General features: G+C 43.3%; 1 protein-coding gene across 2 annotated transcripts in view; it reads left to right on the forward strand.

Annotated features, from left to right (window-relative positions):
- The window catches only part of TRIO (trio Rho guanine nucleotide exchange factor), a 365512-nt gene that overhangs the window by 309695 nt on the left and 29892 nt on the right, over nt 1-25925 (forward strand). For both annotated transcript variants that reach the window (XM_023218272.3, XM_023218273.2), the window contains 9 exons: nt 5035-5327; nt 7066-7236; nt 10174-10269; nt 15932-16080; nt 17202-17268; nt 18926-19029; nt 21800-21869; nt 24528-24617; nt 25188-25280. In XM_023218272.3, the coding sequence (XP_023074040.2) occupies nt 5035-5327; nt 7066-7236; nt 10174-10269; nt 15932-16080; nt 17202-17268; nt 18926-19029; nt 21800-21869; nt 24528-24617; nt 25188-25280 (1133 nt within the window). The remainder of the gene's footprint in view (nt 1-5034; nt 5328-7065; nt 7237-10173; nt 10270-15931; nt 16081-17201; nt 17269-18925; nt 19030-21799; nt 21870-24527; nt 24618-25187; nt 25281-25925) is intronic.

Raw genomic sequence — 25925 nt, forward strand, 5'->3', positions numbered from 1 at the left:
TCTTTCATGGTATTTCTCAGGTCCGATCTGTCCTAAGCCCCCGCCCCCACACTGCTTTACATGACAGGCAGTGTTCACATGCACTTAGTCTGGACTCTGCCTTCTGAAAAAGCAAAGCAGTAGCACAAGTGAGAGATGAGTTGCTGGAAGGGTTGCCTTATTTGCTTTGAATTATCATCTTTGAATAAATAATTCACAAACTCATGAACTTGACAAAAATTAGTTGTTACTTATGTTCACTTCAAAACTGATCAGAATATACCAGTATAACTCAGGACATCACCATTCATAGTGGTTGACTTATCAGTCAGTATGCATAGGCTGAGAAATAACAGCTTGCAGCTGGTTTGTTGGCTCACCTGATTGTCATTTATTCAGTGTATACTCATTAAGCTCCAGGTGTATGCCAGGCTGCCTGCTGGCACCTGGGTATGTAGTTGGAAACAACCAGACATGGTGCCCTGGAATCTAAGATCATGGTTGGCTTCCTGCCTTCACAGTCGCCCAGCTAGGAAAATGTGATCATGAACCGATTACACGGGGCTCTGACCACAGGGCTCTCCTCCTGAGGGCTGCTCTTGTTATGAGTTTGAGCCATCCACAACCAAATTCTGAGCTAGAAAGTAAGGACACAGGGCAAAAAGGATAGGAGCATGCCTGCACAGTGTGGGCGTCTGGGCAGAGGGCCTCATGCTCCTGTGTTCGCAGCCATCAGGACCTCTTCTGGGGAAAGGCGACTGTGTGCACAAAAGTAATTTAAGATCTTCCCACGGAGACTTCAGAATTCTAGAGCTCTGTGTTTATGGTGTGATGTGTCCTTATACTGTGCCCAGTAACTTTGGAGACCTTAATTCTACTCAAGATACCATTAGGACATGGGATTTAGTTCAAAATTTGCGACAGAATAGCTGATTTACTGGGCAAAGTCTTTATTCTTCAGATAGCTAAAAATGATACTTTATTTCATTCTGTTAACGATGGTATTAAGTTTAAAGACTTTTAAAGCTTTTTGAACTCCCAATGTGAACATTGTATCACAACCCAGCAAAGAGCATAGATGTGCACTGTTACATTCCATTGATTTAGGCCAAAGGAGTTCCTATGGTGAAAAGGAAAAAAAAAGAGTCGTCCCCCCCGCCATGAGAGTCAAATAGCTTGAAGAATTGAGCAGTCTTGTTAAAAACAAAGAAAAAGAGGAGGGGTCATAGTTGTCCCTCTACATTTGCACACTTCTGAAAGAAAATTTTTCTCAAGGTAAGAGTTTTTTTAAATTCCACACAATTTTTCTTACAGTTTATGACTGCTTTTAGCATTTTTCTAAGTCATAAATATTCTAGTGAAATGAAAGAATGTCACTTCCGTCATTTGGTAAGTAGGAACTCGGGAGAAGAACTGCTTCTTCTCGTCAATGGCAGTGTCACACAGTCCTTTGCATTTCATCTGTGGCAGCAGTGAGCTCTCACCTTGGGCAGCCCTGACCCCTCCTGGTTCTAGGAGGGACCATTTAGGCCATAGCCACATTTTTAATGCTTAACCTGCCAGGTAAGCAGGAAATCTCTTTTGAACCAGCTTCCCAAAGTGCACAGAACCAAATCCCTTGCAGCTGAGCCCACAGAGAGAAGCTGGGGAATGACGTATTTCATTTCCTTTTCTTTTTGAACCATTTTTACAACTAGCTCCTTTCCCAGGCAAGGCTAAGTGCCCTGGGAATCATCCTTGTAACGCCAGCTGGGTGCCACAAAGCATTATTAATTGACTGTGGTTCCTTCTCTCATGCATGCAGGGGCCGCTGGATCTGTTGAACAGTAGGGAGGTCTGTGTGCTTCAGGGCTGCCCTGCATCCCTGCCTGCCCTGCACGCTCTTTTCCGAGAGCACACCTGCTTCTATGTAGCCCTGCAAGTCTGGGTGGACAGAGGGACCAGGTCAGAATACTTCGTAGGTGTCACTTAGGCTTCATACCACTCCTATATAGGCCAACTCCCACCAAATTCTAACTTACAGACCCCAAAATGTCTGAGGTTGATTTATTGACTGAGGTCCTACTAGTTGTGATGTATAAGTGTTCTGTTTATGAATGTTAAGACTTGCACTTGATTTCATTTTACTAAAATAAGTGGGCCTGGGTCTTTTTTTTTTCCTTTTCTTTTCTTGGCCTCCATCAGTTTATCCAAGGCACAGCGGAGCTCCTTGGTGACACTTCGCCACATCTCAGGCATCCGGGGTGTCTCCTGAACTCCCCACGGGCCACACTCAAAGTTCCTTGTCTTGTGCAGTTGTGAATCTATGTCAAAGAAAAGACTGTCCTTAAAATATGAGCTGTGGATCAGCTTGCTCTTTCTTTGGGCTGCTGATTTCTGATGTTTCCATGTAATACTTGTGTGCCTACTGTGTGCCAGGCACTGTGCAGAGCCCTGGAAGTACCTCAGGTCCCAGACAGACGAGGCCCCTGCCTTTCTGGAGCTTATATTCATTCTTCTGACCAAGTGCCTGGGTTACCTGTGCCCACCTCCCTCAAAGGCCAACTTCAGTGCCATCTCCTTCAGGGATCCTTCCGTGCTTCCTCCTCCTGTTGCCCCTTCTTCTCAACCCTAACAAGGTTTGTACCTCGCCTATAGTACAGGATAATTTTGTGATCCAAAACCACCGTGTAGTGAGTCACATGGGTGAAGAAACTGGGTGTCCCTTATCTCTCTGTCCAGTGGGAAATCCGGGGCTTGGCTCCAAGTCACAGCACAGTAAGTGACTCTGAAGTCTGCCACCTGCTGTGGGCAGTGCAGGGTTCTGCTAGCAGTTGGTGCTTTAAAAAATATTCATTGAATAAATTGTCATGTGACATATAGATTATCCAAACCCTCCCTTTCTCTTTGTCCTTCCTGAGGCTAGGGACTGTGTCTGCCTCATTTGCATTTTATCTTAAGCCAGCACCTGAGAAAGTCCCTGGGAATGGATTTCATTCTTTTCTACCTCTTCCAGACCGTACCAAAGGAAAGTGAGACTGATAGGGAAATATTTTAGTAACTCTTGTTTTAAAATAGAGTAAATATATGAGAAAATATATATACATATATGTACACAAACATAATACAGACACCCATACAGAGGGGAAAGGGTTGTCATTCTTTAACAGATATCAGTGGGTTCTGAACCAGAGTTTGCCTCTGAGAAAAATCTAGATTTTGAAGAATGAGTGATCCTGCCTAAAACACATCATGTGCTTCTGGAAGATCATACCCTTCACTAATCTGTGTCTCGGGCGAAGGAAGGACAGCAGTGAGAAGGCGTGTGCTGTCCAGTCCCAGCGTCGGGAGCACTTGGGGGGAACCGCTGCCGACTCTGCTCCTGTAATCACAGGGTTCAGCTGCAGCAGCGAAGGGCGTCCAGCGCCAGAGAGGCAGTGCAGCCCCTACAGCTACTTGCACAAAGGAGTAGCTTTCAAGATGAGTTTCAATATATCCATGAGACTGCAGAAGACTCGAGAAGACAGCAAGCACAGGGAATGATCGCCGTCGTCACCGTTCTGCTTTCTAAAGTGGGGCACTTCATCCCATGCCACCGTAGTGGAGCCCCTGAGCCAAGAGCTCGGGAACGGGCCTGGCAGCCTGCATGCTCACTGGTTTGCGAGTTGTACAGTAGACGTCATGCAAGTCCATGGATTGGCTGAGTGTCTCCTGTCACCCAAATTTCAGATTTTTTAATACAAAAATTAGCTGAGTATGGTGGCAGGTGTCTGTAGTTCCAGCTAGTTGGGAGACTGAGACAGGAGAATCTCTTGAACCCGGGAGGTGGAGAGTGCAATGAACGGAGATCGTGCCACAGCACTGCAGCCTAGGTGACAGAGCGAGACTCCGTTTGAAAAACAAAACAAAAAATTTGTCTTTTTTTTTTTTTACTTTTTTCTCTTGAAATGTCATCCACTCCAGATTGACTATATTTAATTTTTGAGATCCGATGAGAAGCTGACTTGGATATATTTTCTATAGAGCATTTTGGTTATTTGAGGAAGGCTTCTCCTCCTCACACATTTCTTTCTTTCTTTTTTTTTTTTTTTTTGAGACAGTCTCGCTCTGTCACCCAGGCTGCAGTGCAGTGGTGTGATCTCAGCTCACTGCAAGCTCCACCTTCTGCATTCACGCCATTCTCCTGCCTCAGCCTCCCCAGCAGCTGGGACTACAGGCGCACACCACCACGCCCGGCTAATTTTTTGTATTTTTAGTAGAGACAGGGTTTCACCGTAGATGGTCTCGATCTCCTGACCTCATGATCCGCCCACCTAGGCCTCCGAAAGTGCTGATATTACAGGTGTGAACCACCGCGCCTGGCCCCTCACATTTCTTTTTAAAATGTGGTGGTGGTTTTGTTCATTGTTGTTGTGTTCATTGTTGCTTCGGCACATGAGGTAAGTTTGTCAAGGCTGGGAGCAAAGTCCCCAGGGACCGCTGTGGCCTGGCCGTGAACAGGAAAGAGGCTGCTGCTGGTCAGAGTCTCACCAAGACAAATCACTGTCATTTTATCCATAATAATTACAGAATTCTGCTTTTGTTCACTGGTAGTGAATCAAAGTAATGCACGTCTTCGACACGATTAGCTTACAGTAAGCATGCCAGTTGGCATAGCTAAAACTTCTCAAAATTTCCTTTCAAATTCATTCTTCTTTCTTGACTTTTGTCAAGAAAATGGGTGAAATGATTTTAAAATTCTGTCCTCCAGTGTCCGCAGTACCAGTGTCCACAGTATTTTATGTGATGAATGACAATGTAAATCTGGCTGGTAACGATGCTGGTCTTCAGGATTGGTGACACGGATGATTTTGGAGGGGACAGTGCATCTTGAGAATGATCATCTCTAGCAGAAGTCACGTTTGCTACACAGTTGAGAAGAGAGTGGGTGTAAAGCATCCACCCCTCTCATCTCACACCCGGTAGGCAAACGTGCAGGTGAGGCTCCCAGCCCACTGCTTCCCTGCAGCCTGCGGGCTCATGGCACGGTCTCCCCACCGGAGGGTCGGTGACACTCCCTCTCCTTCTCCCTGGCAGACTCGCTCTCCGTCTCCAGCAATGATGCCAGTCCACCCGCATCTGTGGCTTCCCTCCAGCCCCACATGATCGGGGCCCAGAGCTCGCCGGGCCCCAAGAGGCCGGGCAACACCCTGCGCAAGTGGCTCACCAGCCCGGTGCGGCGGCTCAGCAGCGGCAAGGCCGACGGGCACGTGAAGAAGCTGGCGCACAAACACAAGAAGAGCCGCGAGGTCCGCAAGAGCGCCGACGCCGGCTCGCAGAAGGACTCCGATGACAGTGCGGCCACCCCGCAGGACGAGACGGTCGAGGAGGTGAGGCTCTGGTCGCTGGTATAGGACCCACGTGGCGGGGCCCACTGGGCTTTTGCTGTAGGAATAGTTGCTTATCTTATGAATAAACTGGTTTGGTCTTGTTTTCCGCACTTACTCAGAAATTACCATTCAAGTCTCTGCTTAACCGGCTGAGATTTAGTGGGGACACCTTGAAAGACAATTGAACTGGCTGTTCCCCAATAAGCACGATCAGGATCACATGTGGCTTCTGATAGGAAAAAATAAACAGACCACCATGCGCCCCAGGCCCAGTCCGCCCCCTGTGGCTTCTGGACCCTCTCCTCCCCACTCCACCGTGAGGCAAAGCCAGAGGCTCTGTGTAGTCTGCAGAAGATTTGGGCAGTATCTGAGCTGACCACTGTGGCAGCACTTTGCAGAGAAAACTCAGATTGGAAACTTGGAAGGACTTGTGGAGTTTTTGCATTTTCTAATTGTTTTTCTCCAATATTTATTAGACTTACAGCTTGTCTTGAGTAGAAAATAACCAGTTTATTTACTTTGTTGGCCCAGTAATAAACATTGGGTTATTTCCATGTCACCAAAGATAAGTGCATATGGGTCAGCCAGGGATTTTTTTATGTCCTATTGACAAGGGTGGGCGGAGGGGCTTTAAATTATATTGCAAGAAACAGAATTCCTTCATGGTGCTGGAGATGGCCTTCAGCACTGGCGGTGTCAGTGAGGGGCCATCAGAGTGTTTAACTTGGATTGACCCCAACTCAAGTCCCACACAGGTTCGAAAAAGAAAAGGCGGAGAATGGGGATGAGATTTGCGTTATTTGATTTATTTGGCGGATAGCTGTTTTCTGCTGTTTTTTTTTTTTTTTTTTCCTGGGCATATTTTTGCCATGAGATTTTGTTGCATGTGCAGGTTGGGATGTACTATGTATCTGCTTAATAAACCTCTGTCCTCTTAGGAAAACTAAAACTGAAATTTGTTTCTAAAAGTGAGAATAGAGGAAAAGGATACTTAAATCCAGTGCTTAAAATGCATCTTGGATTATATTTTTTTATGCCCTTATTATTTCAGTGAATTTTTCTATATAGCAAGATACCCAAAGTAAAATCAGGTAGGCCAAAGGAGCTAAACAACATGAGGGCTGTAGCTCAATTTTTTTTTTTTTTTTTTTTTTTTTGAGACGGAGTCTCGCTCTGTTGCCCGGGCTGGAGTGCAGTGGCCGGAGCTCAGCTCACTGCAAGCTCCGCCTCCCGAGTTTACGCCATTCCTCTGCCTCAGCCTCCCGAGTAGCTGGGACTACAGGCGCCAGTCACCTCGCCCGGCTAGCTTTTTGTATTTTTTAGTAGAGACGGGGTTTCACCGTGTTAGCCAGGACGGTCTCGAACTCCTGACCTCTTGATCCACCCGTCTCGGCCTACCAAAGTGCTGGGATTACAGGCTTGAGCCACTGCACCCGGCCTGTAGCTCAAATTTTTGAACCTTTTTTAAAACTGGCTTCTCAAAGATGAGATGTGTTCAGAGCCTAACAGATCACATGGGCAGTCCCTTTATATGACACTTTCAGTGGCCCTTCTGTCATCCAAGTTGACAAGCAAGGCATTTGGGTTGCAGGAAGAGAGGAAAATTTGCCATCAAAGTCATTTGTTCCTGATTTCTGCCATCCCAGTCTCTGTCCCCACCTTGCTTCTCCAAGTAACCCTTGGTCCATGTTTGTGAATTGGCCGGGAATAAAATGAGCAAATCTTGATTGGATTTCAGAGAGGCCGGAACGAGGGCCTGAGCAGCGGTACTCTCTCCAAATCCTCCTCCTCGGGGATGCAGAGCTGTGGAGAAGAGGAAGGCGAAGAGGGGCCCGATGCCGTGCCCCTGCCACCACCCATGGCCATCCAGCAGCACAGCCTCCTCCAGCCGGACTCACAGGATGACAAGGTAAAGGGGAACAAGGGCTGGGGAATCCATCCCTGCCGTGCCAGGGCAAGGTACACTCAGTGGCTGCTCCACACCAGCCTCATTTCAGGAGACAGGAGGCCCCAAGGTGTGGAAAAGGGCAATGCAGTGCTCTTTCAGGCAGTGTCAACCTGGTTGTACCCCAAAAATAGGAGTAACAAAGCCATTTAGAATAGCAGTAGGCCAGAGGGTGCAGTTTTTCCTACACATGTGACTCAATGCATTTTTAATGATGCTTCAGTAATTGCTGCTTTTAAAGTTTCCTAATGTATTGACTAGAATCCCTGAGAGAACAATCAGAGAGAGCCCATGCAGGTCTGCCTGAAGGCATCACTAAATGAGGAGCTGGCCGTCTCCCCTCTGTGAGGTTTTTGCATGCAGGTTTCTGGTTTAAGATGAGGTTGCATCACTGTCCAGTTGCTGTTTCCAACATGCCGGACATTAGTTTGTAGGATCCCTACACTAGAGTGCAGGCATAGTTGTCAAAGTGTGGGAATCAGTTGAAACCTCTTTGGCTCTACGCTGGGGCTTTAAGCTGCGAAAGTCATTTGTTTTCTTGAGTTCTCACATAATCTGAAATTATTTTGTCAACCCAGTTGTAGAGCCCTAAAAAATAAAATAGCAGAAAGGAAACCTGCTCCATGTGGCTTGCACATCCTCTAGCATTCTGGCCCCATTGTGCCCCTCAAAACTGTCAGGTGTTGAAAATCGTGCTATGAAGTCATTACTGGTGATGGTTTTTTTTGGCAGTAACTGAGTTTTCTGAATAAAACAGATAACATTATCAACATTTTTCCCCATGCTTCCCTTTCTCCTTCCCCGACTCGCTTGTCGGTACTTGCACAGTCACTTGTGGATTAATCACCCTCTATTTTACGACCTGGGATTGGCCTCAGCCAGTGCTTGGCAGCTGTGAGGCCAAGTCAAATCACGCATTCCTCTTAACCCAGGGCAGACCTGTCCACCGCCCCTGGCTGGTGGAAAGCTACTCCCTCCATTTTTAACACGAGGCTCACACACTGTAAGGGTGCCGTGGGGCCTGCAACGATGGCTGCAGGACTGAGCACAGGTTGGAGTCCTGGAGTTTTGTGTGCATCTGAGATTCAGGCTCCCGCCGTGTGTGGGGGAGAAGGAACAGGGAGCCTGAGGTGAGAGGACCACGGCCCCCCACCCCACCCAGTGCACGGGATACCTGGCTAGGACATGGGGCTGTGTGGTTTCTGTGACATTTCCTAAGCTACTTTGTAATATGCTAAGCCATGCCTTTTTGAAAGCAGAAAACTGGCCGGGCGCGGTGGCTCAAGCCTGTAATCCCAGCACTTTGGGAGGCTGAGACGGGTGGATCACGAGGTCAGGAGATCGAGACCATCCTGGCTAACACGGTGAAACCCCCGTCTCTACTAAAAAAGTACAAAAAACTAGCCGGGCGAGGTGGCGGGCGCCTGTAGTCCCAGCTACTCGGGAGGCTGAGGCAGGAGAACAGCGTAAACCCAGGCGGCGGAGCTTGCAGTGAGCTGAGATCCGGCCACTGCACTCCAGCCTGGGCGACAGAGCAAGACTCCGTCTCAAAAAAAAAAAAAAAAAAAAAAAAGAAAGCAGAAAACTGGCATTTCTTAAATATGGGTGGTTATCCAAACACTGAGGGGCTGGACCTTGTCGACTTACTCACCCAATAAGGGTGCATTTTTCTCCATTTAAAGAGTGACCTGCACTGTATTCTTCCATTTGCTAGAATCATTTATTGGTTACTATGTTACCTCGTTGAGTATTATCAGTAGCAGTTCTTCATTTACAAAAATCTGTAGTGATTTTCCCACACAGTATATAATCTTGTTACTAATTTTTTGTTTTGTTCTGTTTTCTCTTTGTGTAAACTTTCACTGCAGCATTATGTTGATTTGTGTTCCATGTCTGTTTTGGCTCAATTTCCTTACCTTTCCGTCTGAATTTTTTTCTTTGTTTTCTTCACCCCATATTCCAAATGTCATTAGACCAAACCAACATTTGTTTTGCAAAGTGCATATTTTGACCCACTCGTGTAAAAGCCTTGTTGTGAGTGTATGAGCCTGTATCTGTCTGCTGTGAGACACGCATGGCCAGGACAGCCTGCTGTGGGTCGCATGCCTCGCCGCTGTCCTTAATATGAAGCAAGGTTCATATTACGCCCCTTCTAATTCCCAGTTAATTAACGGCTCAAGTAATCTGCAAACACATCGTGCTTGCTAATTACTGAAACTCGAACTTAGTAGCCCCTCCCCCAGATTTCCTGTCGACCCCTTTATGCCCTCGATTCTAGCCATAAGTGGCATCTGATAGCTTGTGAGGCCTCAGCTCTTCTGTACTCTGCACTAATCATGGGGAAGTGGATGGCACAGAAAATGGTGAGCTCGTCCCCCTCCTTCCCTGTCTGGTCACCGCAGCCCGCTCCTTTCCTCTTCCTCGTTTCTTTTTTCTTAATCCCATAAACACAGTAAAGCCATTTTTAGTATCCTGTTTTGTTTCCTGATTATTCCAGGGTTCTCTCACTAGACCTAAGCCTCTCATTCTGCTGTAGGTCAGATTCTCTATTCCTTCTCCCTAGCCTAGAACCTTGCCAGCACTTGCGAAAGTTACAGTTAGAACGTTCCCTTGCCCAGTCACCTCTTTGAAAAAAACACTGCAATGTTACATGACTGCGATTAAAATCAGACACTGTCTGCTTTCCACATGTATCTCAGACAGGTTTTATTTAATGTTTCTTGTCAGAATATTGTAAATTCAAAAGGATGACTTTAAATAAATGCAAACAAAGACAAACTTGTGGTCTTTTTGTCTGTAATTACTTTAAAAAGAGATGGAGCTTGCAGGGAAATTTACTGTCTGACCAGTTACTAATGTGAGCCTTTCCCCCACCCCGCCTTTTTTCATTTCTTTCCGCAGGCCTCTTCTCGGTTATTAGTCCGCCCCACCAGCTCCGAAACACCAAGTGCAGCTGAGCTCGTCAGCGCAATTGAGGAACTCGTGAAAAGCAAGATGGTGAGGCCTCCCAGACAAAGTCTGACTTTTGGAAGCTGCTCTGTGTTGCTACTTGCAAATGGATTTGCCCTTGTCCTTGTATTTCTCTGGGCTGCAGAATGTGGCTGTGGCTTATTGCACATCTCAGGAGTCCCCATGACCACCCTCGGGTTCACTGATTTGAAGGACTCAGAACTCAGGAAAGCCAGTATTCCCACATTTGCAGTGTATTCCCATGAAAGGGCACAGATCAAAATAGGCAAGGGAAGAGCTGCATAGGTCAGGTCTCAGGGAGTGCCAGGTTCAAGCTGCCAACTGTGCTCTCCCAGTGGAATCGGGCAGACGGAGGATTGCCAACCACAGCAGCTAACCCGAGCCTTGGTGTTGAGTGTCTGCTTGGGCTCAGACACGCATGGCTGACTGCTCTGTGTGGCTGACCTGAGTAGTCTCCTGCCCCTCCAAAGATCAAGATACTGTCACATTGCTAGCATAGACTATTTGCCTTGGTCCCAGGCCCCCACATAAACAGACATTCTCACCAAGCAGAACATTCCAAGGACTTACAAGTTCCCTCATAGAAGCTGGGGGCAAACCTCAGTGCATATACCCTGCCTGCAGTCACTGCAAATGTGGTCAGCTCCAGTCTGTCTGAAGATGTACCAGGGTTGGTGGTACCCACAGTTAGACTCTCAGTTTTGTTTTGCAACCCCCGAGACCTTTCATTTGGGTTTACAATGTGTACGAGAGAAGGGTTTGCATTATTATATAAGGGCTTTATTTTCTCAGTGATCTCTTTGTTGCCAGTTGGCCGATGTGGGTTCATTTGATAAAGGCCCCAAATTAAATGTTGGTTCTTTGAAGTAAGACAGGCGTGTTTTGCTTCTAACTGATTCAAATCAATTAATTTCTGTTTTTTTAGTTTTCCTAACTGGAAAGTGGGAAAACCACCAATGGTAACAACTTTTTAGACTGGTATCCTACTATCCCTAGAAAGACAACGTCTTTTAAAAGCAACTCCTCCCAAAGTAAAAGCCCTCGGTCTGTCTCAGTAATCCATTCTCCAGAGGTAACCACTGCGAAGAGTTCGATACGTTTCCCTCCAGACGTTTTCCATGCTGGGGCAGACATATATATGTGCGTGCATTTTCTTTCCAGATGGGTTCATTCAATTTTTAAGATTCTAATGATTAACACATCTTGAGGATCTTCTCACATCAGTCCATACAGATTACCTCTTTCCTTTATTTAATAACTGTGTAGTATTCCTTTACATGAATTCTGTGATAATAATACCACTGAGAGCTTGTTCTAAGCCAGGCGCTGTTCTAAGTGCTGAGCATGTATTAATTTATATACTATCCACAACAACCCTATAAGGTTTTTATGCATTATTGTTATCCCATTTTACAGATAAGGAAATTGAGGCACACAGAACAATAAAAAACTTGACTAGCCACTAAGGGTCAGAGACATGACTATGCTATAATTTATTTAAATATATTCCTAATATTTATTTGTTTCCCATATTTCTCTAAATATCCGTTACATGTTTGTGGTTATATTTGTAAGATGAATTTGCAACACTAGAATTGCTGAATCAGAGTATACTTCTTTAAAGTTAGAAGTTTCTCTTCCTGCATTTAAATGCATTAACTAGGTGCCAAATATGTCATTCCCATTTCTTCTTTCATCCACAGACAGCCTCTCATGAAACTGGTTGACTGAGTCAAATGGGAATTATATAAAGAAAAATTGGGACTGACTTGCCACCCTGCCCTAGCTAGAAATGTCTCCCCAGGTAATCGTGTGGTGTTCCAGAAAAGACCCAGTGAGCTTTGAAGCTGGACAGGAAGCTTGCCAGGGCATGGTGGGTAACTCACGAATTCGGACTCCACCGGTAAAGATTTTGGAATCAGGCTGGGTATGGTGGTTCATGCCTGTAATCTTAGCACTTTGGGAGGCCAAGGCAAGCGATTGCTTGAGCCCAGGAGTTCAAGGCCAGCCTGTGAAACACAGCGAGACCGCATCTCTACAAAAAAATGCAGAAATCAGCTGGGTGTGGTAGCATGCACCTGTAGTCCCAACTATCGGGAGGCTGAGGTAGAAGGAGCACCTGAGCCCAGGAGGTTAAGACTGCAGTGAGCTGAGATTGTACCACTGCACTCCAGCCTGAGTGACAGAGTGAGACCCTATCTCAGAAAAAGAAAAAGAAGGGAGCTTGGAACCATGCCAGTATGGACTGAGTTCAGCTACATCCTTGGTATCTCTTTAAAAGACAAGTTGATAAAACTATCTAAATGAAGGGTGCTTAAATTGTATCCAGTGAGTTTTTAAGCATCCTTAAACCTTTTTTAAAAAGCCATTTCTTCACATCAGTTAAATGACCATTAAAATCATTCTTACCAAATAGCTGAAATGGCTTCCCAGGGAATGCTGTGAGGCAGATCTGGCCACAGAGCTGCAGGTGTTTAAATTGTATTGCATTTTATATGGTCTGTGATTCATTTGTAATTAATTCACGTGGCCTTCCAAATGGAGAGGTGGTCTGTGGCATGGTCAATTTTGACTCTGACTAGCTTAATCTCCTTTTTCAATTCTGAGGAATTAAACTTTCTCAGTTTACTCAGTGAAACTGAGTTATTTCTGCTCATTTCAGTGGGCATAAAGCCGTTGGCATAGGAAAGGCATAGATTTTGGAATCAGATAGACTTGGGTTCACAGTCTCCTTATGGTGAGTTCCACCAGGCAAGTGCTTCAGCCTCGGAGACTGTCTTTCAGCTACACATGGGAGCTCGCACCCAGGTTCCATCCACATGGGCGTTCACTGGTGCCTTCCCCTCCTTTCAAAGAACCATGTTGGTACTTTATGTGATACGTTCATCCCATCTTCAGAATAGATAGAATGCTATCTAAATTCTCCCCTCTTTTTCTGGTTCAAGAGAAGCATCAACCTGTGTTGGTTTCCTGTCACTAATGCTCTAATGTCAAATGGGAACTACTTTTTATCAGAAAACCCTAATGCATCATTGTAATATCCTCAACTTATACTGACTCCACAGTAGATCCTTAAGCATGCACATGTGTTTTCTTGTGGGTGATTTCTGAGGCTGTCGCACATTCATAATTGGATTTGAACAGTGCATTGTTTATTCATCAGAAGCTGTGTATATGTTTATCGGGTTAGGGAGGAGGGGAGAGAAGGTGTTCAGCTGTTACACAGTATGATGTTTAAGGAGCTGAACCTACCTAAACCTAAAACCTGAGGATTTAACTCAAAACATAAAAGCCACCCTGAAAAGTGTTCCCTGGGATTCACTCTTCTGGCTTACCTCCACATTCTTGATCCAGCTGGTTATTTTAAAGGTTGTGCATTTTTCTTGCATGTGGGCAATAGAGTAATAGTTCCCTGCTGCCACAGTGACTGTGTGAACTTGACTTTGGGATTTTCTTCTCTTCGCTAATCAAAATATAAAGGGAGATACAAGAAAGAATAAAAATAAATGAAATCACATCTAACGTAAGATGTTAGAAAAACAACAAATTAAACCAAAGAAAAGCAGAAGGAATGAATTTATAGAGATAAAAGCAGAAATTAATGAGCTGGAAAACGGTAGTATAATAAAACCAAAAATTTGTTCTTTAAATATAGACATTAGGTAACCATGTCAAGAAAATAGAAAACACAAATTCCCAAAATTAAGAAATAAGAGAGGAAAAAACTGAGAAAATTCAAATAATCATGAGACGTTATTTTGTTCATCTCTTTGATGATAAATTTAAAATGAAACCTGAATGAAATGGGCAGTTTTCTAAGAAAATATAATTTATCAAAATTAATCTCATAAGAGGTAGAGTATTTCTGTAGACCTGTCTTCATGTAAGAAAGAGAGGGAGTTGACAAGGACACAAAGAACAACCAAACCCAGAGAGTTTCTCAAATAATTCATCCAAAATCTGTCAAGTCTCCGTGGTTGCAGTTTTGAGAGAGCCTTCTGCTGGTGACAGCCTTCTCACTCACTTTTGTGGAAGAGGCAAATGGGCCTCATGAAGGCGACAAGGACGTCTAGCCATGACTGCACCTCTTCAGGGTGTGGGCACCCTCTCGGCAGCCTGTCTTGTCAGGAAAGAGCAGATCTAGGACAGGCAGTCGAGGGGCCTGGAGACTCCTTTGTTGCAGGTCGAGAAAACCAGAAGACAGGTCCCCACGGACACTGATGAAGTCCGTGACCTTACTTCCCTGCCCTCTGCAGCATCGGGGCATCTGCAGCCTTTCTCTTTATTTTCTTTTTTTTTTTTTTCTCACTATTCAAATGAACAGAATTCAATCTAACAGGCTTCAGCTGTCCGGGTAGGGGGTCGGGGGGTACGGAACATTCTCCCCTCTCAAAAACAGATGTGATCTGATGAGCGTGAAACAAGCTCCACTACTCACAGCAAAACGTTTGCTTCCGGTAAAGCTCAATGGCTATTTATTTAAAAGAGTGCATTTATTTTTCAGTTCAAACTCTGTTCCTTAACTCACTTAATGTCCTGTTTTTCAAAGGTAAGATCAGCAGTTGGTGTGTTTTTTATAGCTCCAAGGGTTTTAACAAGATTGTGTGTACAGTACATACTTTGTGTCCTCAAAGCTCTGCTTAACGATGAAAGCAGACTCAGTCTGTTACTGTGAAGAGGAAAAAATAGAACAAGTATTAGAGATTTTAGTTTATTAATGTGAAATGTTTTAAGTGAGGTATTGTTTTCTCATTTTGTGTTGTGCTGTTCAAACGAAGAATAAATTCATCAATTTTTTCCAGTTCAATCATATCTATATATCCAGTTTGTTGCTTTGGGAATGTTAAAAGAACTATGAATCTTAGGTGTTCTGTGAATCCAGGTAAGACAACAAGATTAATATGTACCAAATTAAAAGCAATGAGTCACCAGTCATTGTCACATTAATCCAAGGAGAGAAGGCACCAATATTCAACTTACGGATTTGCTGAACACTTGCAAAGATTTGCATGAGGTTCCACCAGGGATACAGCAATAAAAACAATCACCTATAGAAACCAGAAGCTAGTAGGGAAAGAATGTGTTGCAGAAGTAATTAAGACCAGCATGATTACTATTTTGTATACAGGGACAGATTACAAGTTGCTAGATAGGGATTAATTTTACCTGGGTGATCTGTAGACATTGAAGAATGAGTCAAAACTATAATAGGATAATCAGGAAACAAACCAAGCTTGTCCGAACTGTAGATTGCTGACAGTCCACCAACAGGGAATGCAGGCACCGTGTCCACGTGCCACACTGGCCTGACCGACACGCATCCCAGCGGCTCGTTTGGCAGGAATATAACCAATAAGAAAATTGCTAGATATTAAATATGTGCGATATATCCAAAAATGAGTGCAGCACTCTGACGTAAGCAGGTATAACATTTCTACTTATTTGGTAATGAGAAATAGAATATATTAATGTATGTAAATTCACGATCCTTTTCATTCCAACTTGCCTCTTTTGTCCTCCTCCTTTGACTCTATTTTTTGGTTAATAGTTGGTTTTTTTGTGTTCTTAAATCCTATAATTTCATAAACATAAAGATTTTATAATTTCACAAATACATTTTCTTGTCTTAGTTTCAGCCAGTCATGGGCTGTAGGCAGTAAGTGTTGTTGCTTATCTCCATGTCTTCCAGGCACTGGAGGATCGTCCTAGCTCACTCCTTGTTGACCAGGGAGATAGTAGCAGCCCTTCCTTCAACCCTTCGGATAATTCCCTTCTGTCTTCCTCCTCGCCCATTGATGAGATGGAAGAAAGGAAATGCAGCTCTTTAAAGAGAAGACAGTAAGACAAGCGTTTTCATTCTCACTGTTCTCCGGTTCCCTCCTGTCTTTATTGCATTCAAACGTGACTGAGATGCAGCTCTGAATTACCGAGCTGAGGCGCTCCATGGCCTCTCATTGGGTGATTGTACGTATGTAAAAGACTTAGGACCGAATAAGGGCACAGGATTCCATAGCCGCAGTTTCTTGTTTTATTTGTATATGATACTTCATAAGTAAAAATGATGCAAGATAAAAATGTCTTCTGCCAGGTCTGGTGAGAAACTCCTAGACTTTTTATTGTACCTGTGAGTGTGAAAGAAAAAGTCATGTAAAATTAGAACCAGTCCCAAACACTTGAATATTCTTCAAATATACTTCAGGTGTTTCTCAATTCCAGTAAAGCAGCATATGGTGAAGAGTCCTGAAAAATGTTACAAAAGGTTTAAACTTGCGTTTGGAGGAGAAAAAAAAACGTAAGCTACAAAACGGCAGAGACTGGATGTTTTCTTTAGCACTGTATCCCAGCACCTCCGATGGTGCTGGACACGTGAGAGGTGCCAGGTTGATGCTGGTTGAATGAATGACTGAACAACATTTGAATGAACCTTTTCAGGCCAATTGAGGTTGTTTGCTATGCTGATCAAATGATTGTCTTCTATTTTCTGAGGGGCCTTAAACGGTTACTGAATGTTACAAACAGAAATACTTGTGAGTGATGTGATTAGACCCAACGCTTTAAACATCTGAATTAGAAGTTTTTCTTGTATGGCCAGTGAAGGTTAAAATGACTTAATCATATTTTTAAAAGCCACCTCCTTTACTGTCATGGCTTTGTCATAAAGTTGTGTCTAAGCTTCTTTGTTGTCCCTGTACGTGATCGGAATCCAGAAGGGTGAATTCACCCAGATTGCCCTCATGCACTGTGCCTAAGTGTCTTTTGACCTTCAGCGCTCTTGGGGGGTCAACCACTGGAACCCTGTAAGTGATTTGGGAACCTCCAGAATTTAACACCCAAATGTACAAATTTGATACATTACTACTCAGTCCCGGAAGGAGTCCGCCCTGACTAGGAGCAGAGGTACAAAAAAATTCACTTAGAAAACAGAGTTTGCATGATAAACACTCTCTTTCTCTCTCCAGCTACGTTTTGCAAGAATTGGTGGAGACAGAGCGTGACTATGTGCGGGACCTTGGCTATGTGGTTGAGGTGTGTATTGCCAGAAATTTAGTAACTTTGTATCAGCCCCAGAAGTTGTCCAAAGTAGTATCGTGTTAGACAGTTGAACACCTCTCAAAAGCTTTAAAAACATTTTTGACCCAAAATAAAAAATGACCAACAAAGTATTTCCAAAAAGTTAAATTTAGCCAATTATCTTTACCATCTATATTCAGTTGTAAATGCTCGTTTTTCACATAGTGTATCTTGACATAATCTTTTTAACAATTAAAATTTATAATTATTATAAATAATAATATTACTATTAAATGATACTAAGTAAGTATATTATACTTGGTAGATAGGAATCTTGCCTTAATTATCTCACAAGAGTGTGGGTATCACTACGGAAATGAAGACCTTACTGGTTGAAAAAGTCAGTGTGGCCCGGCTGTGGGTTTGGTTCCATCCTGAATCCACCCAGGTTCAGAGCTTGGACTGTGGCTGCAGCAGGTCATTTACCGATAGTTTTGTGCAGAATACATTGCCGTTTGCATTGCCCAGAAGTTGCCAAGCACTGTAGCCACAGCAAACCACTGCTTTTGTACTGGATGGAGAGCCGTCTGTAGGCTAATCCCTGCCAGTCAATTTGGGGATTAGTCAGATTAAGAAACTCAACTCGTCAAAAAGCTGTTTTTGTAGTATGAAATTTTATGTTTATTCTTTCACCTTTGCAGATTTTTACAGGACAACACTTTTTGGTTACACATCCCATGAAAAGTACCAGCTATTACAGTTAATTGCATAACACAAAAGAGTTAACATGCTTGATTTGTCTGCAGTCATTGTTAACAATGAGATAAGCGACAGGAGTACTTAAGAGGTTCTTTTTTTTTTTTTTTTTGAGACGGAGTCTCGCTCTGTCGCCCGGGCTGGAGTGCAGTGGCCCGATCTCAGCTCACTGCAAGCTCCGCCTCCCAGGTTCACGCCATTCTCCTGCCTCAGCCTCCCCAGTAGCTGGGACTACAGGCGCCCGCCACCTCGCCCGGCTAGTTTTTTGTATTTTTTAGTAGAGACGGGGTTTCACCGTGTTAGCCAGGATGGTCTCCATCTCCTGACCTTGTGATCCGCCCGTCTCGGCCTCCCAAAGTGCTGGGATTACAGGCTTGAGCCACCGCGCCCGGCCTCTTAAGAGGTTCTTGTACGGACTCAATTAAATAGAAATTTTAAGCCACATTTTAGCAGCATATTCAATCAACTGTTGTTTAAAAATCAATTTATAAAAATATTATTAAACCCTTATTTAACAGATTACACAAATAATCCAAAAAGAAAACATCTTTCTGTTTCTAAGAGATAAATGCTAAAAACAGGAGATATGATTCTGACCAAATATTTAATATTTACAAACTATTTTAATGAAACCATTTACATTTATGTAAACTTCTTTAATTCCTTAGAAGACTTTTGATCTGTGAGTGCTGAACAGTCCAGGGAAAGAAAATTACAGCAATGAATGTAATGGGTATATTCCAAGTATCAGTTAAGGATACTTTTCATATCAGGTTTTTTGTTTGTTTTTAGATAAAGAACTGGTTACAAGACAGTGCATGCGTCGGTTTTGCCCTCTGTGACTATTAATCAGTAAGCCACTAATTGATTCAGACATATTCCATGAAATACGCTTATCATAACTGTTTAATTGTAGGGCTACATGGCACTTATGAAAGAAGATGGTGTTCCTGATGACATGAAAGGAAAAGACAAAATTGTGTTTGGCAACATCCATCAGATTTACGACTGGCACAGAGAGTACGTAAACATGCATTGTGCCCGATGGTGTGCAAAGCACCTGCGTTTGCTAAACCGAGGCAGGCCAGGCCGAAGGGAATTTGTTCTGTTCATTATATTACCTGCATAGCCTCCTCGAGGGAGTTGGTGCAAAGGAGATATTGATGTACCCAGGAATTCTGCAGTAGCATTTGGTGGCAAGGGGAGAATCTCGTCTCTTGTTCGTGCTGGTCCATGTCGAGAGTCTGTGGAAGGGAGTAGCTGGAAGCACCAGCGTGGAGCCAGCTGCCGGAGCTGCTGGCCTGGTCCTGACCTTGAGCCCTCAGCCTCCCTACTGCACACTTCCATGCTTCATCTGCACACCCACATTATAGTATTACCAACCTTGTGGATTTTTTGTGAAGAGTGACTGAGTTAATACTTTTACAAAGCGCTTAGAACAACATCTGCATAGAATAAGCCTCAATAAGTATTTCTCACTAGAACTGCAGCCATCTTTAGAATAAATACAAGTTATCATTAGAGGACCTCGAAGACAGTCATTTGTCCAATTATTTTATGTTATTTTTATTTTTTAGAGACAGAGTCTCGCTCTATCACCAAACTGGAGTGTAATAGTGTGATCATAGCTCACTGCAGCCTTGAACTCCTGGATTCCGGTGACCCTCCCGCCTCAGCATCTGTAGTAGCTGGGGCTACAGGCACGCAGCACCATGCGCATCTGACTTTTTTATTTTTCATAGAGACACAGGGTCTTGCTGTGTTGCCTAAGGTGGTCTTGAACTCCTGGGCTCAAGCAGTCTTCCCACCTCAGCCTCCCAAAGTGCTGAGATTACAGGCATGAGCCACCACACCTGGCCCAACTCAATTTTTAATGGAAAAAGTAGACATGATTAACCATGAAATTCGACTCTGATACCACTACGTTCCCCACACGTATCCTAATCAGGAGGCGATCCATCTCGGGGCTGGTGCTACATAGCTCACCTTGGCTACCAGAGCTTGTCAACTTACCTGTCCCTTTAGGTCACTTTGCTTATAACTTTAAAAATCCTTCATCATCTGAGGATTGCTTAATGCTGGCCACTGGTCTTCCAGTGGAATGTTCCAGGTGCACTGTCTGCTCCGGTTACCTGGCAGGGCCTTCTGCTCTCCTGTCTTGATGCAGCTGCTCCTCCCTCTGTACAGGGTGGAGCACGATGTCATCACCTCCAAAGCTCTGGCCTCTCTCTGAAGCTGAGCTCCAATACTTGCTTCTGCATTAGGCCTGGGTGTTCCCAGTCAGACTCCTCTTCTGCAGAAGCAGATGGGACTATGCTCTTTTAAACTATGAAATACTGCACAGATATGAGGAGGAACTGCCATGGCATGTATCAAGCAGTGTTGTTATTTCTGTACTTCTCCCTCATAATAGAATGTAAAACCTTCGAACCCAGGTCAGAGAGGTCTTTATTTTCGTATCCCCTGTGATGTCTAATTTATTTGGATTTACAGATAAATGACTGGTAAACTCTAGAAACAGCACTCCAGTTTATAGCTCTGTGCTGTAGACTTACTGAAAGTCTACAATGAAACCAATTCAAAAAGGGCTATTTTGTATTATGATTTAGTCTCCTGCTTCCAAGGCTGGTTTTTAAGGCTGTGAAGGGAAGCTGAAAATGACAGTGTTTCTGGGATGTCCAGACAGAGAAACTGCATCCAGAGATGCTGTCCACCACAGCTGGGATAGTAAATCCCTTAGTACAACATTAATTGGCATGGTGGTTTGGGGGTTAATGTAATACCAAATATTAACATAAATAAAAATATTGACATAAATAAAATGTAAGTGATAACTAGGGTGGACATAGATCTTAAAAGACAACTACAGCCCAGAAAACAATGAACATTGTTGTCCTACAGCTATGTTGTCACTGTGATGATACCTCATTTTAATCTTAAAGGGAGCTGGTATTTGTAACCTAGAAGTGGATTTTGATAACATTTGAGAAAGCTTCATAAAGCTGACACAGGTAACATATTTAGTTTTGTATATCTGCTGTCCAGTTTGAGTCTCTAAAAATTATCTTAGAATGAATATGAAATTTGCAGGTATAGAGACCGAGTTTTCAGAAATAAATGTCCAAGTACTTTGAAGCATCTGTTTTTCACTCATTATTCAGCCGAGGATATTAGCACTTGTGTCCTTGAACAGAGATGAGAATGTTTGCTGTCCAAAGACCAGGAAGGTTACCAGCCAAGGGATGCACAGTCATGCCTCATCTCCTGTGACTTTGTATTCCTTTAGGCTTTGTAGCTTAACAAAAGGTTTTCCTTGTACTTGTTAAGTTTCCGTGTATTTGTTAAATATATGCTTCACACTTCACAGTTGCTCATGTCAGAACAGACTATTGAAAATGTAAACCTGGCCAGGCACAGTGGCTCACGCCTGTAATCCCAGCACTTTGGGAGGCCAAGGCAAGCAGATCACTTGAGATCAGGAGTTTGAGACCAGCCTGGCCAACATGGTGAAACCCCGTCTGTACTAAAAATGCAAAAAAATTAGCCAGGCATAGTGGTGCATGCCTGTAACCCCAGCTACTTGGGAGACTGAGGCAGGAGAATCGCTTGAACCCAGGAGGCAGAGGTTGCGGTGAACCAAGATCACACCATTGCACTCCAGCCTGGGTGATAGAGTGATACTCTCTCAAAAAAAAGAAAAAAAAAAAAGAAAAAGAAAAAATGTAAACCTAAATCTAAAGTTAGAAGGCCACACTGGAAATAGTTCTAATATTTTCTCCTTCCTTTTCAGCTTTTTTTTAGGAGAGTTAGAGAAGTGCCTTGAAGATCCAGAAAAACTAGGATCCCTTTTTGTTAAACACGTAAGTACAATAGCATTGCTTATATCCTATTCTGATGGTGTCATCTTTAGTCATTGGTTTGTCGGATTAAAGGAGAACTCACTTATACTTTACTTGAGTGCATATGTTTAAGATAAAATCAAACCGCATGGTATTAGTGAGTTGGAATTAAAATCCCTTCTTCAACATGAGTTACCTCCTTTCCCAGTCACCTGGCTGCAGCTGGCTATTTGGCTAGCAACAGCACAGGTTGGTTAGAGAGGACCAGAGCCAGGCCTGAACAGTATCATTTGGGGTGTCTGAGCAGGCAGGTATTGTTGAGTGGAGATGTAACTGTACCTGCAGTGTGTTTAACATAACAGCCACATAGTGTGTATATCTAAAATAAGTGTATTAACATTAAAGTTTTTTGTTTTTTGAAAAAATCACGATATATTTTTAGAAGTTAGTGACAGGAGTTTTTGCATTTTTGCCAGTCTCTTTAATGTCTTGTTGAATAAAAAGACAGCTGGATTTTTGTATCTGCTTCTGCATCTAACTCATTGCTATGTTTTTTGGTTCCAGTATCCAAACAAATCCATCCTCACACACATGTAGTTAGAAAAGGATGAGTAATTTTAATAGCCTTTTCAGATAATTATATAGTTTTCTTAGATGCTACCCCAAAACTTGACAATTGATCTTTTCTTAAAGGTTAGTTGCAATATGGAATCTGAAAACCTACCCATGAACTTCTCCCTTGCTGTGACATTAAATACATGTTAATTAAATACATTTAATGTTAAATTAAATACATTTCTATTGGGCTTCGAGGCTCCTGCAGCCATGCGGGGTCCTGTGACATCAGGCATCAGTCCACTGGAAGAGACCAAGTGACCGACTTAGGCAGATCTTTCAGAGATTGGCATGTTTCATTACACAGTCTCCAAAAATCCAGTTTTTTAACTTTGCCACCCATCTGTTTGAAGGCTTTAAGTGTCGTGAAGTTCATAGTGGCAGATACATATTTCCCAAAATTTTAATTTTTTGCTTGAAAGCTGTAATTTTCACTAACAAACACTGCCAGTTGTTTGCCTTGAAATGACAGGCTTATTTTGTTCATGTTCAAGAAAGTGTCTAGCAGATACCCAAGAGTAAATAATTACAGTTTGTGTCAATCATTCTTCCAAGTAAAAATGGTGGTCCATTAAAAAAAGTGGTTAGTTCCACTCACAACTCAGTTACATAAGTGCTTTTTCTTGAGACATTTATCGAGTGCAATTCAACTGTTATGTGGACATGATCTTGTCACAAGAATGTTAAAAAGGTATATACTCCCTGGTTGAGTTTTAATTTAAAAAAAAGTGTTTACTCATCCAGGACATTCTTAAGTGAAGCTTTTTTTTTTTTTTTTTTTTTTTTTTTTTTACTATAAATTTGTGGCAGTGAACAGTTTTTGCCAAGGTGCCAGCAATTTCACCCACCATTGGTTTTGCACATCAGCACAGATGTCAGCGCAATGAAAAGGACAACTGACATCTTAGTGGTGTTTAGAAAATAGTTCTGACCTAATGGAGCCACTGAAAGACCTCCGGGGGCACTGGAGATCTGCACACTCTACTTTGAGGATCACTGATTTATGGAAAGGCTCATTGTCTACATTTTTTTCCCCTCTGCCTTTATGATTTGAGATTAAAGAGCTTTTTCTTCTCTACTAAAACCAAGCAGGCTTACTAGGACTGTTGGCAGGGTTTGGAGTGATGGCAGTAATTCTTTGTTTAATATTAAGAAGGGTGTTTCTGGCCGGGTGCGGTGGCTCACACCTGTAATCCCAGCTCTTTGGGAAACTGAGGCAGGCAGATCACAAGTTCAGGAGATCAAGACCATCCTGGCTAACACGGTGAAACCCCGTCTCTACTAACAAAGACAAAAAAATTAGCCGGGCGAGGTGGCGGGCGCCTGTAGTCCCAGCTACTCGGGAGGCTGAGGCAGGAGAATGGCGTGAACCCGGGAGGCGGAGCTTGCAGTGAGCCGAGATGAGGTCACTGCACTCCAGCCCAGGCCACAGAGACAGACTCCGTCTCAAAAAAAAAAAAAAAAAGGGTGTTTCAGCCAGGTGCAGTGGCTCATGCCTGTAATCCCAACACTTTGGGCGGCCAAGGCGGGAGGGTTGCCTGAGGCTAGGAGTTTTGAGACCAGGCTGGGCAAAAAAGCAAGACTCCATCCCTACAAAAAAAAAAAAAAAAAAAGTAAAAATTAGCCAGGCATGGTGACACACATCTGTAATCCTAGCTACTCAGAGGCGGAGGTGGGAGGATCTCTTGAGCCCGGGAGTTTAAGGCTTCAGCGAGCCATGATCACACCACTGCCCCCCCTGCCTGGACAACAGAGTGAGACACTGTCTCTTTAAAAAAAAAAACACACAGTGTTCCTTTGCTACCTATGGTATTTGTCGGTATTTGGTACTGTAAAGTGAAGGGTTTGGTGTGTGGGGAGTGGTGGGGAAGGACTGGTTGTGGAGCTCCACCACTGAATGCTGATCTACATCATGAACCTGGGGTTTACTCCGGAGAGCCTTAGCCATGCAGCTTGGTTTTAAGATGATTCCCTTTATGAATGTGCTGAAATGTGTGTGTGCTCTTGTATTCTAATCCAGCTTCCCATTGTTATAACCCGACTGTTTGCCTTTTTTATTCCTAGGAGAGAAGGTTGCACATGTACATAGTTTATTGTCAAAATAAACCAAAGTCTGAGCACATTGTCTCAGAATACATTGATACCTTTTTTGAGGTAAGATCTAAGATACAAACAGAAAGTATTTCTGAATCTTTTGTTCCAACTGATTTCCAAAAATTAAAGTATCATTGGTTTCCCAGGAGACTAATTTCCAAAGAAAATTAGCCTGAGTGATAAGACTTCTGAACCTGTGTTTCTTTCCTATAAATCCGAGAAATGAGTATGAATTTAGTCTGTGGTCATACCCCTGGCATTCAGAAGACTGCAGTCATTGTTAAAAATAAGGGTTTTTTATGAGTGTTACACTTAAGTTTCATTACAAATCCAGAATAATTTATGTTCTAAACTTGTAGCCTAAAAATAATATATATATTTATATGAATAAAAGAACACAATTGCAAAAATGTCATTAAACAAGCATAAAAGACTGCTTTGAAAAACAACTCAGGTGAAAGTGTGAAACTTGGAAATTCTGTGAACTAGCAAAGCTCTAGTTAGTCTAGTGCTTTTTTTTCCTCGTTACTTTTACTGCCAGTGTTGTAATCTTTCTGACAATTACAAAGACTAAAAATATGCCCTTTAATGAACAGCCCATACAATCTTTTCTCTCTCTTAAAACCGCAGGACTTAAAGCAGCGTCTTGGCCACAGGTTGCAACTCACAGATCTGTTGATCAAACCAGTGCAGAGAATCATGAAGTATCAGCTGTTACTGAAGGTGAGGAGGTGGCGGGACAGACTCTGGTGTCAGGAGTGAGTTTGCTGAGAAACTAAGACTCAGTTGGGGAAAGAAGGATTTGGTAGGACAGGGGAATCATTTGTGTAACAAGTATTTTATTTCTGTTAAGTTAATCCTTAAAAATTTAAGAAAACACTTCAAACAATTTTCTCAATTTTTTATTTACATCAAGTTCGGAATGAAAATATCAGTAAAAGTGAATTCTCCCCCCCACCACAGACCTTGGAATGCTAATGATTTTTCTTCTGCTCTGTCAACTTTAATTATTTTCTAATCTTCTTGGAACCTTGGACAAAAGTAAATTTGGAATCCCTTTGTATTCCTCTCTGTTGGCTTAACACTAGCCCTTGGTTGATTTAAATTCTTAAGCATGAGTGAAGGCAGAGTCACATGTTTTTCTTTTTTTTCTTTTTTTTTTTTTGAGACGGAGTCTCGCTCTGTCGCCCGGGCTGGAGTGCAGTGGCCGGATCTCAGCTCACTGCAAGCTCCGCCTCCCGGGTTCCCGCCATTCTCCTGCCTCAGCCTCCCCAGTAGCTGGGACTACAGGCGCCCGCCACCTCGCCCGGCTAGTTTTTTGTATTTTTTAGTAGAGACGGGGTTTCACCGTGTTGGCCAGGATGGTCT

The sequence above is a fragment of the Piliocolobus tephrosceles genome, chromosome 4, assembly GCF_002776525.5.
Source record: "Piliocolobus tephrosceles isolate RC106 chromosome 4, ASM277652v3, whole genome shotgun sequence".
In the NCBI taxonomy this organism is placed as follows: Eukaryota; Metazoa; Chordata; class Mammalia; order Primates; family Cercopithecidae; genus Piliocolobus; species Piliocolobus tephrosceles.